The following is a 15,055-nucleotide window of genomic DNA, read 5'->3' on the forward strand; positions in this document are numbered from 1 at the left end:
TAAGAGAGTGGTAGAGTGAGAGAGAGAGAAAGAATGAGAGCATGCCTCACCAATCGAGAGAAACCGGTTAAGTGACGGAGGACATGGACAGGGTGAAGGTGAAGAGTACAAGGGGGTGGAGACAGCAGGCCACAGTGCACCAGTAGTAAAGAAGTGCTTGGTGCTGGTCAGGCCCAGACGCAGAGATGACAGGGTGAAGGAGTGAGAACGCTGGAGCAAACCTGTGCGGTCCTGGCCGGGCCCTCGTTGTGACAGCAGGTAGACCGGATTGCCCTGAAGAGACAACTCCGTCACGGGGCTCTCCTCCTGGGTCAGGCCCTGGCTTTCCTCTGTCTGTGGCTGTTCCAGTCTGTTGTCTACAACAAGGGCCTCAGGACGCAGCTCCGCAGTGAGACCAAGCTGCTCCGCCTCAGGGCTCAGCACTGGGCTAGTCTCCCAAGGAGCAGCAGGGGAGGGGGACAGTGCAATGACTAGCTGGACATTGTTGAAGAGCGGTGGTGGTTGATTCTGTCCCTGCTGGGGCAATGAGCTAACTGGGGATCTGGGGGAGAGGTTGTCCTCTTTGACAGTCTTGTAGGAAGTGGTGGTGGTGGTCTTGGAGGTACCGTTGGGTGTGAAGACTGCCAGGGATGGCTTGTCTGGGAGGGACTTGGAGATGTCCAGGTTGAGCTGGGTCTGGGTGCTGCACGTCAGCTTGGCCTGCAGACTCTTGATGGTTGGGTTAGGATTAGAGCTAGCTATGAGATTGGGGATAACAGCAGCTTGGGGCATGGCTAAACCCATCCCTGAGAGGGAGGAGGACGCCGAGGAGACCATGGCCACTGGGAAAGATGCTTTAGTACTCGGACTGTAGGAGGAGCAGCTCTGACTCTTGGTCGTTGGAGGGTTGGAGGTGTTGGAACTACTTCCAGATCCAGACTCCTCCTCAGTCACGTTTAGGTTGTCTCCCATGGACACGGAGCGGGACATCTTGGCCATGGAACTGGTGGTGGGGCTCATGTAGGAGCAGCGGGACTTTAGGTTCCTGGGCATAGTGGCTGTGCTGTGGCTGGTACTGGTGTTGTCCTGAGGCTGGGGGGAGGTGGGGCTGCAGAAGGGGGGCACGCTGGGCAGTGTGCTGCGGGGGGTGGTGGGGAGTGTCACTTGACCCTCGCTGGCCTGGGAGTGATGGAACTGGGAGTGATGGGGCAGGGGGGCCACCTCCTTGGAGGGCCGAGACAGGGTTAGAGGCATGTCTACTGGTAACAAGAGAGAGACAGAGAATAAAGGTAAATGATTAGGTTATGCAGGCCAGGGCGACAACATCTGTCTCTTATCAGAAATGGTTTTAGTCATGGGAATATTTGGGAACAGATTTCCAAAATTAAACTAATTTGTAGCTGAATTCCTGGTGATTTCAGTATTTTTTTGGTCCGCAAGCCGCCTGCTGCCGACCAATGTTTTACACAGGTCCCTAGTGTCTGGGCTGGAGCGTGAAGTCACTAGCTCTGCTGGTCGGCTACTACAAAGCAACCTAGACGTCCGTTTTGGGCAAAAATGTGTATTTATTATGAAGTTCGATCCCCACAGTGAATTCTTTTCAAGTTTGCTACAAATCGAGATCTTTAATTAAACAGTGATCCGTTCTGACATTTTTTTTTGTCTCACAGGACCACGTGCTGACACAGACCGGGCAGGCTACGAGGAGGCTTGCGCTCTCATGCCATAGACATAAGGTTGTTGCTCAGGCAGGATGAATACGACGACTACATCGACCATGATCCTTTGCTAAGCAACATGAAGCAATATGGAGTGCTACAAATGTAAAAAAGTTCCGGCTTCATGAGCCATCGGGAGTTTCCCATAGGAATATGTGGATGACATCAGCGCCATCACTATCTACTGGTTTTATACCATACATAGAACATAAGACAAGGACCTTTTTAAATCATAACATTGTCCCGCAATACTTTATCATAACATTGTCCATTAATACATTATCATGACATTATCACAATCCCTTCCTTAGTGTCTCACCCTCAGTGTGCAGGTTCTGGACTGACTGGGACTTCCTCATGCCTGTAGTTGTGAGGTGAGAGGCTGCAGCCTTGGTCACAGAGCTGACCATCCTACGGGAGTCCACTGCAGGGTTAAACAGCTTCTTCCTCAGAGGAGAGGCCCGCAGATTAAGAAACTTCTCCGTAGTGTCCACTACTTCTAGTCTCCCGGTGGGGCCCTTTTGAGAGTCTTCTGAGACCTTCCTCTGGCTATGGGCTTGGCTCTGGTCTCTGTCCTGGTTGTGCTCCATGAGAGGCCTCACCTGAGAGACCAGGGGCTTCACCACACCGCTGCCTACCTTCCCCTCACCAATGCTCTTAGATAGGAATGGAAAGGAGGTCCTGCTAGAAAGGAAAAACAACGAGTCATTCAGCTGGGACTGTTTGTCAAAATATTCAGTTGATTTAAAATGATATCTCACGTTTGAGATAACCAATACTAATTTAAGTGATTTTATTTGATCAACTAACTGGCATACCTTCCAGTAGAGCATTGGGACAGGAACTTGGAGGAGATGCTGATATTGTCAGGGGTGGCAGCTCTCGTCGGACTCACTGACAATCAGAGAGGATTAATACAATTGATACATCTGGAAAATAGTTGAACTATTACCGTGTGTGTCTTTGTTATGTGTAAACTACTATGTCTCATGTACTCCTGGCAGCACAATCAATTTCCCTGTGTGGACAATAGTCTCTGGGTGCAGCCCAATAATATTTATTTTCTCTTGAAGTGTGCACGCGTTCACTACTTCTATTTACAAAAGCATTGGATTGGTGGAGGCAGGGGATAGTGGGAGTTTCCACCAACATGTCTTATACCAGTCAAGGAGAAGGTAACTGGGATGTAGACTCTGTTCTTACCTGGGTTGTTAAGCTCAGCCAGGTTGCCAAAGTGCTGTTTGAGGAAGGCCTCCTGGTCGGGGGTCTGGGGTACTACCGTCACCCCCTTGGCATCTCCCCTCCCTACGCCCCCTTCCTCTTCCACCTCCAGTTCCTCCAGGTCCAATTCAGAGGAGTTCCCATCCACACTGAGAGGCTCCGTGGGCTCAGGGTCTGACACACAGACAATTTGATTAACTAGTGGAGGTACATTGCATAAAAACGTCCACAGGGAAACTGTGTGTGTGTGAGCCCTGTGTGTGTGTGTGTGTGTGTGTGTGTGTGTGTGTGTGTGTGTGTGTGTGGTTGTGTGGGGCTCACCCTCTCCAGGAGGCTGCTGCTGACTGTCTGGGCTGGACAGTCTGCTGCTGGAGTAGTCCACAGAGCAGGCGCTGTCTGGGCTGTGTTTGTCATGGTGACCCTGGCTCCACTGGTTGTGGTTCTGGTACCCCTTCACACTCCTGCTGGCCCCAGGCCCAGGCAGCAGCTCCTTCACCAGGTACTCACTACAGAGAGAGAAACACACATAGTAGAGTGTAAGTTTATTAAAGTGCTAGGATGCATCCCAAATGCCACCATATTCCCTATACAGTGCACTACTTATGACCTGGGTCCATAGGGAATAGGGTACCAAGTGTTACTACACAATATAACAGCAATTGATAAAACATTACATAGTGAAAACAACATTCCAGACCCTAAGTATCTGGATATATGGATTAGATGGTACAGTATGTACAGTGCCTTCAGAAACTATTCACAGTCCTTGAATTTTACCACATGTTGTTGTTTTACAACCTGAATTTAAAACGGATTAAATTGAGATTGTTGGTCACTGGCCCACACACACAATACCCCATAATGTCAAAGTGGAAGGATGTTTTCTAAATATTAACAAATTAATAAAAAATGAAAATCTGAAATGTCTTGAGTCAATATGTATTCAACCCCTTTGTTACGGCAAATCTAAATAACAAGTCACATAATAAGTTACATGGACTCACTCTGAGCACAATAATAGTGTTTAACATGATTTTTGAACGACTGCCTCATCTATGTACCCCACACATACAATTATTGGAAAAGTTCCTCAGTCGAGCAGTGAATTTCAAACACAGATTCAACCACAAAAACCAGGGAGGTTTTCCAATGCCTCGCTAAGAAGGGCACTTATTGGTAGCTGTGTAACAATTAAATAAACCGACACTGAATATCCATTTGAGCATGGTGACGTTATTAATTACACTTTGCATGGTGTATCAATACACCCAGTCATTACAAGAGATACAGGCGTCCTTCCTAACTCAGTTGCCGGAGAGGAAGGAAACCGCTCAGGGGTTTCACCATGAGGCCAACAGTTACAGAGTTTAAAGGCTGCAATAGGAGAAAAATGAGGATGGATCAATAACATTATAGTTACTCTACAATACTAACCTGAATGACAGTGAAAAGAAGGAAGACTGTACATAATAAAAATATTCCAAAACATACATCCTGCTTGCAACAAGGCACTAAAGTAATACTGCAAAAAAATGTTGCAAAGCAATTCACTTTTTGTCCTGAATACAAAGTGTTATGTTTGAGGCAAATCCAATACAACACATTACTGAGTACCAATCTCCACATTTTCAGGCATTGTGATGGCTGCATCATGTTATGAGTGTGCTTGTAATCGTTAAGGACTGGGGAGGTTTTTAGAGAAAAAATAAATGGAATGGAGCTAAGCACAGGTAAAATCCTAGAGGAAAACCTGGTTTAGTCTGCTTTCCACTAGACACTGGGAGATGAATTCACCTCCCAGCAGGACAATAAACTAAAACACAAGGCCAAATCTACATTGGAGTTGTTTACCAAGAAGACAGTGAATGTTCCTGAGTGGCCGAGTTACAGTTTTGACTTAAATCTACGGCCTGAAAATGGTTGTCTAGTAACGATCAACAACCAATTTGACAGAACTTGAAGAATGTTGAAAATAATAATAAATGGGCAAATGTTTCAAAATCCTGGTGTGGAAAACTCTTAGAGACTTACCCAGAAAGACTGACAGCTCTCAGAGACTTACCCAGAAAGACTGACAGCTCTCAGAGACTTACCCAGAAAGACTGACAGCTCTCAGGGGACTTACCCAGAAAGACTGACAGCTCACAGAGACTTACCCAGAAAGACTGACAGCTCTCAGGGGACTTACCCAGAAAGACTGACAGCTCTCAGAGACTTACCCAGAAAGACTGACAGCTCTCAGGGGACTTACCCAGAAAGACTGACAGCTCTCAGAGACTTACCCAGAAAGACTGACAGCTCTCAGGGGACTTACCCAGAAAGACTGACAGCTCTCAGAGACTTACCCAGAAAGACTGACAGCTCTCAAGGGACTTACCCAGAAAGACTGACAGCTCTCAGGGGACTTACCCAGAAAGACTGACAGCTCTCAGAGACTTACCCTGAAAGACTGACAGCTCTCAGGGGACTTACCCAGAAAGACTGACAGCTCTCAGAGACTTACCCTGAAAGACTGACAGCTCTCAGGGGACTTACCCAGAAAGACTGACAGCTCTCAGAGACTTACCTTGAAAGACTGACAGCTCTCAGAGGACTTACCTTGAAAGACTGACAGCTCTCAGAGACTTACCCAGAAAAACTGACAGCTCTCAGAGACTTACCCAGAAAGACTGACAGCTCTCAGAGACTTACCCAGAAAGACTGACAGCTCTCAGGGGACTTACCTTGAAAGACAGCCGGAATCACTGTCAAAGGTGCTTCTACAACGTATTGACTGAGGGGCATGAATACTTATATAAATTAGATATTTATTTAATTTGAAAGAAATTTGCAAAAATGGCTAAAACAATGTTTTCACTTTGTCATTATGGGGTATTGTGTGTAGATGGGTGAGACAAGAAATCAATTTAACACATTTTGAATTCAGGTTGTAACAACAAAATGTGGAATAAGTCAAAGGTATGAATACTTTCTGAAGGCACTGCATTTAGTATACAAACTACAGTATATGATATGTAGGGGCCAGGAGTCTTACCATGTCAGAGAAAACTACAGGCCCCAACTATATTGTATGTGTACTATGATAAGGCAGTGATATACATCAATGGTGTAATGGAGAGATTGTAGAGATCCAGGAGAAAAAAGTTAGAAGCTGTGTTTACCTGAAGGCTCATTTATTGATTGATTCATTTGATTGATTTACCTGCCGGCTAAGCTGACCCTGTCCTCAAAGCCGTCGGGGTACAGCACTGGGCCTGTCTCTGTGTCAGGTGTCTGTGGAGAGAGCATGATGTATTTGGGCCGCTGCTGGGACCTCTGCTCAGACTCCCCCTGCAAGATAGACAAACATGAGAAAATACTATGAATCATAAAACATCACCTGAAATAACTGAATTGGACCTCACAATCCTCAATACACAAAATATGGATGAGAGTACCATGGTTTCATCCAACCTATTTTGTGACCCATGATGGAACATTTAGAAGTAGTAAATCCACAGGTAACAAAGATGGAGTAATACATTGTCTATGCACTGTATTAAGCAGGGCCAAAGTAAGGTCAGGTGGCTGTTCTCTGTTAAATTAACTCACCCATGCAGTGAGGGGTTGCAGGCTGATGGTACTGCCCAGCTCTTCCTCTCTGAATGGGTCTCTGAAGGAGTCAGAAACAGGCTGGGTCTGGGTCTTAGTGGGGGAGGAGGGGGGCATGGCGAAGGAGTCCAGCTGTCTGAGGTCTAACATGGACTTGACCATCAGATCCATGCTGTCCATGCGTCTGGACCAGCGGCGCCGCGGACGAGGACCCCTGTCCTCAGAGTGGTGACTGCCCTGGGAGGACCGCCTGCCAAAAGAGTTCTCCTACAGGACGGACGGATGGACACACGCACACACGAGTTGTGAGAAGACAGTTTATAGTGGGAATATTCACAGACCGTGTCTGAATTAAATTTCTACTTTACAAGTGACAAAAAGAAGAGCGAAAATACATGGGAGACAAGGCTGGGGGCAGAGATGACTGAGGAAAGGCTGGGGGCAGAGATGACTGAGGAAAGGCTGGGGGCAGAGATGACTGAGGAAAGGCTGGGGGCAGAGATGACTGAGGAAAGGCTGGGGGCAGAGATGACTGAGGAAAGGCTGGGGGCAGAGATGACTGAGGAAAGGCTGGGGGCAGAGATGACTGAGGAAAGGCTGGGGGCAGAGATGACTGAGGAAAGGCTGGGGGCAGAGATGACTGAGGAAAGGCTGGGGGCAGAGATGACTGAGGAAAGGCTGGGGGCAGAGATGACTGAGGAAAAGCTGCTACAGAAAGACTGCTGCTACTAACCCTTTTCAGTTCATGAGAGTTGTGCTTTTCATCTGAGGTGTCTGAAAAACAAACACAAAACCAATTGACATCACAATGTGTCCTGTCAACATTGTGAAGAACCACATTCTTAATACCGCAGCTATATTGTTTGCTTGTGTACATACAGTACCAGTCAAAAGTTTTGACACACCTACTCATTCAAGGGTTTCTCTTTCTTTTTACAATTTTCTACATTGTAGAATAATAATGAAGACATTAAAACTATGAAATAACACATATGGAATCATGTAGTAAGCAAAACAGTGTTAAACAAATCTAAATACAGTTTAGATTTTAGATTATTCAAAGTAGCCACCCTTTGTCTTGATGACAGCTTTGCACACTCTTGTCATTCTCTCAACCAGTTTCACCTGGAATGCTTTTCCAAAAGTCTTTTGAAGGAGTTCCCACATATGCTGAGCACTTGTTGGCTGCTTTTCCTTCACTCTGCGGTCCAACTCATCCCAAACCATCTCAATTGGGTTGAGGTCGGGTGATTGACTTAGAATACGTGGACAACTACAAATACCTAGGTGTCTGGTTAGACTGTAAACTCTCCTTCCAGACCCACATCAAACATCTCCAATCCAAAGTGAAATCTATCCGTCACTCATGCTGCCAAACATACCCTTGTAAAACTGACCATCCTACCAATCCTCGACTTCGGCGATGCCATTTACAAAATAGCCTCCAATACCCTACTCAACAAATTGGATGCAGTCTATCACAGTGCAATCCGTTTTGTCACCAAAGCCCCATATACTACCCACCATTGCGACCTGTACGCTCTCGTTGGCTGGCCCTCGCTTCATACTCATTGCCAAACCCACTGGCTCCATGTCATCTACAAGACCCTGCAAGGTAAAGTCCCCCCTTATCTCAGCTCGCTGGTCACCATAGCATCACCCACCTGTAGCACGTGCTCCAGCAGGTATATCTCTCTGGTCACCCCCAAAACTAATTATTTCTTTGGCCGCCTCTCCTTCCAGTTCTCTGCTGCCAATGACTGGAACGAACTACAAAAATCTCTGAAACTGGAAACACATATCTCCCTCACTAGCTTTAAGCACCAGCTGTCAGAGGAGCTCACAGATTACTGCACCTGTACATAGCCCACCTATAATTTTGCCCAAACAACTACCTCTTTCCCTACTGTATTTATTTTATTTATTTTGCTCCTTTGCACCCCATTATTGTTATTTCTACTTTGCACATTCTTCCACTGCAAATCTACCATTCCAGTGTTTTACTTGCTATATTGTATTTACTTTGCCACCATGGCCTTTTTTTGCCTTTACCTCCCTTATCTCACCTCATTTGCTTACATCGTATATAGACTTGTTTCTACTGTATGATTGACTGTATGTTTGTTTTACTCCATGTGTAACTCTGTGTCGTTGTATGTGTCGAACTGCTTTGCTTTATCTTGGCCAGGTCGCAATTGTAAATGAGAACTTGTTCTCAACTTGCCTACCTGGTTAAATAAAGGTGAAATAAAAATAAAAAAATTGTGGAGGCAAGGTTATCTGACGCAGCACTCCATCACTCTCTTTCTCGGTCAAATAGCCCTTAAACAGCCTGGAGGTGTGTTGGGTCATTGTCTTGTTGAAAAACAAATGATAGTCCCACTAAGCGCAAACCAGATGGGATGGCGTATCGCTGCAGAATGCTGTGGTAGCATAGTTGGTTAAGTGTGCCTTGAATTCTAAGTAAATCACTGACAGTGTCACCAGCAAAGCACCCCCACACCTCCTCCATGCTTCACGGTGGGAACCACACGTACGGAGATCATCCGTTCACCTACTCAGAGTTTCACAAAGACATGGTGGTTGGAACCAAAAATCTCAAATTTGGACTCATCAGACCAAAGGACAGATCTCCACCGGTCTGATGTCCATTGCTCGTGTTTCTTGGCCCAAGCAAGTCTCTTCTTATTATTGGTGTCCTTTAGTAGTGGATTCTTTGCAGTAAATCGCCAGATTGACTGAACTTCATGTCATAAAGTAATGACAGACTGTCGTTTCTCTTTGCTTATTTGAGCTGTTCTTGCCATAATATTGACTTGGTCTTTTACCAAATAGGGCTATCTTCTGTATACCACCCATACCTTGTCACAACACAACTGATTGGATCAAACGCATTAAGAAGGAAAGAAAATCCCACAAATTAACTTATTTTGACTGGTACTGTATGTTAAGTGAGATACCAACCTGTCTTTTCCCCTGCACTGCAGCCTGACACCATGTAAGGAGAGACCCTCTCTTCCTCATCCTCTTCTTCTATCCCCTCCTCCTCCACCTCTTTGTCACTGTCAGAGGACATGGTGACAATGGGAGGGGTGATATGTACCTCTCTCCTGGTGCTGCACAGGACAGACAGAGAATAGAACACACACTATTAGGTGACAATAGTCAAACGGAACATGTTGTATGCCTCCTAAATGGCACCGTATTCCCTATATAGAGCCCTATGGCTCCTGGTTAAAAGTAGTGTACTATATAGGGAATAGGGTGCCATTTGGGAAGCACTGAGTGCATTTGCAGTTGACATTGAATAACCCACATAATAATTAACAACGTTCATAGCAACAAGCCTGTAGACAAACAAGGGGGCGGCAGGTATCCTAGTGGTTAAGAGCGTTGGGCCAGTAACCAAAATGGTTGCTGGTTCAAATCCCAGAGCAGACAAAGTGGAAAATTTGTCGATGTGCCCACGAGCAAGGCACTTAACCCTAGTTCCTCTGCTAAATGACTCAAATGTAAACAATTCAGGATTAACACTTGTCTTCACTCCATCAATCAAATGTATTATGTCAATTGGCATTCAGAATATGTAAACGTTATGTTTGCTTTCTATGGGTATTAGCTAGCACAACACATGTTATCCCATTAACTACATACCCTTTGCCCCATGAGGAGCTAACAGCAACAAGAGAACAAACAACAACAGGAATAAGTCATATGAGTCAAGGTACTTGTCCCACATTAGCGTGTTTAAATACTGCAGATACCTGAGATTGCAAGGTTTGTGAAGTGGGGTCTTCTGAACTGGCTTGCCATTCTGCTTAAGGTCCGAGAGACGCTGTCTCATACTGATGGTCAGCTCCGGGGCCAGACGCCACACAAAGATACAGCTATCACCAGACACAGTTATCATGTGCTTGCAGTCATTGGTAAACTTCATTCCAGTCACAACCTCTTTGAAAAAGAAAAAAGACAAACAAATGAAAATAAGGAAATATCTGGGCACTCAATTATGGACATTTTTTAACAAAGAAATGATCTGTGGAATTCACAGTATGAGAGATCATTAAATGCAACGATGGACATGATGATGAAGAGGAGTTCCAGATTGTTCCTCCTTTCTGAATACACTGCTGGCTGCAGATTGTCAGTCACACATTTTGCTGTATTACTTCTAACTAAATGGAGTAGTTTTTACCAGAGTGTCCAAACATGGTGGCCACACACTCCCCAGAGTAGAAGTCAAAGATGCTGATGTTCTTGTCTGAACAGCTGGTGGCCACATACAGCCCTGAGGGGTCTGTCTGAACCTGAGGAGCGAAAAAGACAACGGTGGGCCAACTTTTATAAACCAGCTACAGTGTTGTCAAATTAGTCTTCACAGCAACACTACATGACATGAAAACATGCAAGCCTAACCCACCTTGATGACAGTCCCATCCTCTCCTTGGGAGCCCTTGTACAGTTTCTTCTGTTTTCCGTTACTGATGTTGAAGATTCTGTTGTTAGGGGAAAGAAAGGTCAAACTAAGAACCTACAGGAACAGAGGTTCTATTCAGATCTCAACATGAAAACACACCAGCAGCTCAGTACTCCAGGAGTAAATCCCAAAGACAGTTCTGCTGTTGAAGCACCCGTGGCTTTATCAGGTGATCAATCCTCTGGTCTATCAAATGTCAGCACATCTATACACGAAAATGGAGGGCAAAAAGTCAATGACCTCAAGTCAGATCCGTCTGTCTATTTTACGTCCTGCCTCAGCAGTTAAGTTTTAGACTGGAAAACATTCAGATCAAGGGACTGAGTCATCTGACCTTGAAAGTTCAAGGAAACACTGGACTGTGTTGTATCAGCATATCGATTGCGCAACCAGGGCTGGTAAAACCTTGGATCATTGCTATTCTAACTTCCGCGACGCATATAAGGCCCTCCCCCGCCCTCCTTTCGGAAAAGCTGACCACAACTCCATTTTGTTGCTTCCTGCCTACAGACAGAAACTAAAACAAGAAGCTCCCGCGCTCAGGTCTGTTCAACGCTGGTCCGACCAATCTGATTCCACGCTTCAAGACTGCTTCGATCACGCGGACTGGGATATGTTCCGCATTGCGTCCAACAACAACATTGACAAATACGCTGATTCGGTGAGCGAGTTCATTAGAAAGTGCATTGATGATGTCGTTCCCATAGCAACGATTAAAACATTCCCAAACCAGAAACCGTGGATTGGCGGCAGCATTCGCGTGAAACTGAAAGCGCGAACCACTGCTTTTAACCAGGGAAAGGTGACCGGAAACATGACCGAATACAAACAGTGTAGCTATTCCTTCCGCAAGGCAATCAAACAAGCTAAGCGTCAGTATAGAGACAAAGTAGAGTCACAATTCAACGGCTCAGACACAAGAGGTATGTGGCAGGGTCTACAGTCAATCACGGATTACAAAAAGAAAACCAGCCCCGTCACGGACCAGGATGTCTTGCTACCAGGCAGACTAAATAACTTTTTTGCCCACTTTGAGGACAATACAGTGCCACTGACACGGCCCGCAACCAAAACCTGCGGACTCTCCTTCACTGCAGCCGACATGAGGAAAACATTTAAACGTGTTAACCCTCGCAAGGCTGCAGAACCAGACGGCATCCCCAGCCGCATCCTCAGAGCATGCGCAGACCAGCTGGCTGGTGTGTTTACGGACATATTCAATCAAACCTTATCCCAGTCTGCTGTTCCCACATGCTTCAAGAGGGCCACCACTGTCCCTGTTCCCAAGAAAGCTAAGGTAACTGAGATAAACGACTACTGCCCCGTAGCACTCACTTCCGTCATCATGAAGTGCTTTGAGAGACTAGTCAAGGACCATATCACCTCCACCCTACCTGACACCCTAGACCCACTCCAATTTGCTTACCGCCCAAATAGGTCCACAGACGATGCAATCTCAACCACACTGCACACTGCCCTAACCCATCTGGACAAGAGGAATACCTATGTGAGAATGCTGTTCATCGACTACAGCTCAGCATTTAACACCATAGTACCCTCCAAACTCGTCATCAAGCTCGAGACCCTGGGTCTCGACCCCGCCCTGTGCAACTGGGTACTGGACTTCCTGACGGGCCGCCCCCCCAGGTGGTCAGGGTAGGTAACAACATCTCCACCCCGCTGATCCTCAACACTGGGGCCCCACAAGGGTGCGTTCTGAGCCCTCTCCTGTACTCCCTGTTCACCCATGACTGCGTGGCCATGCACGCCTCCAACTCAATCATCAAGTTTGCGGACGACACTACAGTGGTAGGATTGATTACCCCCATGACGAGATGGCCTACAGGGAGGAGGTGAGGGCCCTTGGAGTGTGGTGTCAGGAAAATAACCTCACACTCAACGTCAACAAAACAAAGGAGATGCTTGTGGACATCAGGAAACAGCAGAGGGAGCACCCCCCTATCCACATCGATGGGACAGTAGTGGAGAGGGTAGTAAGTTAAGTTCCTCGGCGTACACATCACGGATAAACTGAATTGGTCCACCCACACAGACAGCGTCGTGAAGAAGGTGCAGCAGCACCTCTTCAACCTCAGGAGGCTGACGAAATTTGGCTTGTCACCAAAAGCACTCAAACTTCTACAGATGCACAATCGAGAGCATCCTGTCGGGCTGTATCACCGCCTGGTACGGCAACTGCTCCGCCCACAACCGTAAGGCTCTCCAGAGGGTAGTGAGGTCTGCACAACGCATCACCGGGGGCAAACTACCTGCCCTCCAGGACACCTCCACCACCCGATGTCACAGGAAGGCCATAAAGATCAACATCCACCCGAGCCACTGCCTGTTCACCCTGCTATCATCCAGAAGGCGAGGTCAGTACAGGTGCATCAAAGCAGGGAACGAGAGACTGAAAAACAGCTTCTATCTCAAGGCCATCAGACTGTTAAACAGCCACCACTAACATTGAGGCGGCAGGGTAGTCTAGTGGTTAGAGCGTTGGACTAGTAACCGAAAGGTTGCAAGTTCGAATCCCTCGTTCTGCCCCTGAACAGGCAGTTAACCCACTGTTCCTAGGCCGTTATTGAAAATAAGAATTTGTTCTTAACTGACTTGCCTAGTTAAATAAAGGTAAAAAAATAAATAAAAAAAAAATAAAAAATTGAGTGGCTGCTGCCAACACACTGACTCAACTCCAGCCACTTTAATAATGGGAATTGATGTAAAATATATCACTAGCCACTTTAAACAATGCTACTTAATATAATGTTTACATACCCTACATTACTCATCTCATATGTATATACTATACCCTATATCATCTACTGCATCTTTATGTAATATATGTATCACTAGCCACTTTAAACTATGCCACTTTGTTTACATACCCTACATTACTCATCTCATATGTATATGTATATACTGTACCCTAAATAATCTACTGCATCTTGCCATCTTTATGTAATACATGTATCACTAGCCACTTTAAACTATGCCACTTTGTTTACATACCCTACATTACTCATCTCATATGTATATACTGTACTCGATACCATCTACTGCATCTTGCCTATGCTGTTCTGTACCATCACTCATTCATATATCTTTATGTACATATTCTTTATCCCTTTACACTTGTGTGTATAAGGTAGTAGTTTTGGAATTGTTAGGTTAGATTACTCGTTGGTTATTACTGCATTGTCGGAACTAGAAGCACAAGCATTTCGCTACACTCGCATTAACATCTGCTAACCATGTGTATGTGACAAATATATTTGATTTGTTCATGAGTCAACCATCTCTGTGCCATGGTGTGCTAACAGCACAGCAGTGGGGTATACTGCAAGGCACGATTAATGAATTAGCCAGCTAACTGAAACAACTTTACATTTTTTTGAAGCATAAGTTTGAAATTGGCATGGTCTAATTTACTCAACAATCAAAAACACATATCAAAGTTTAGCTTTCTTAATGACCCAGAAAATCAATAGTTATTCCTGGTCGTTTATCAAAGTTAGCTGGCTAACTCATTGATTCTACTTTGGAGCATACCCTCTCTGCTCAGCTGGTATGCATGTCTCTCCCCATCTGACCACATGGGGTCACGCTAACAGCCTAACTGGTGCATTTTCACTGAGTGCCAGAAGGAGACCAGCAGCCACCAGCTAGCTGGCAGGCAACCACCCACAAGGCCCAGTCAGGGCCCTGCCAACCTTGTGGGGAGCTGGCAAAGTGTGAGGGCAGCCAGTCAACCATTGAGTCACACTCTTAAAGCACCGCCACTTAGTTGTATAAGGAACAAATCAGAGCCTGTTAAACAAGAGTTAAGCCCTCTAACTCTAGCATAAATAAATACACAAAAAGGCCTGAGGGACATTTATCATTCAGATGCAGTTAAAACAGCCTAGTTTCCATAGTAACGTTTAATCACTGTGCTGAAACAGCAGAGGAGCATAAGGTGTGTTTACAGTTGACTTTAAGAATCTCAAGCGGAGGGAAAGGCCTATTTGGACAGTCGTACTACGCTGCCACATTCATCTTATTTACACCAACTGTGTGGTTTCCAAAC

At 45.8% G+C, this 15,055-nt stretch overlaps 1 protein-coding gene across 7 annotated transcripts in view; it reads right to left on the reverse strand.

The window, feature by feature from the left end:
- Positions 1–15,055, reverse strand: part of LOC139384201 (mitogen-activated protein kinase-binding protein 1-like) — a 61,782-nt gene that overhangs the window by 3,423 nt on the left and 43,304 nt on the right. For 2 of the 7 annotated variants that reach the window (XM_071128926.1, XM_071128923.1), the window contains 12 exons: positions 10,930–11,005; positions 10,705–10,816; positions 10,274–10,460; positions 9,474–9,625; positions 7,243–7,283; positions 6,510–6,776; positions 6,121–6,248; positions 3,240–3,424; positions 2,901–3,092; positions 2,516–2,591; positions 2,017–2,381; positions 51–1,238 (listed from right to left, as the gene is read on the reverse strand). In XM_071128926.1, coding sequence (XP_070985027.1) covers positions 51–1,238; positions 2,017–2,381; positions 2,516–2,591; positions 2,901–3,092; positions 3,240–3,424; positions 6,121–6,248; positions 6,510–6,776; positions 7,243–7,283; positions 9,474–9,625; positions 10,274–10,460; positions 10,705–10,816; positions 10,930–11,005 — 2,969 coding nt within the window. The remainder of the gene's footprint in view (positions 1–50; positions 1,239–2,016; positions 2,382–2,515; positions 2,592–2,900; positions 3,093–3,239; positions 3,425–6,120; positions 6,249–6,509; positions 6,777–7,242; positions 7,284–9,473; positions 9,626–10,273; positions 10,461–10,704; positions 10,817–10,929; positions 11,006–15,055) is intronic. The other 5 variants (XM_071128928.1, XM_071128929.1, XM_071128925.1 and 2 more) reach the window with 5 other exon arrangements.

The sequence above is a fragment of the Oncorhynchus clarkii genome, chromosome 25 (genome assembly GCF_045791955.1).
Source record: "Oncorhynchus clarkii lewisi isolate Uvic-CL-2024 chromosome 25, UVic_Ocla_1.0, whole genome shotgun sequence".
Lineage (NCBI taxonomy): Eukaryota > Metazoa > Chordata > Actinopteri > Salmoniformes > Salmonidae > Oncorhynchus > Oncorhynchus clarkii.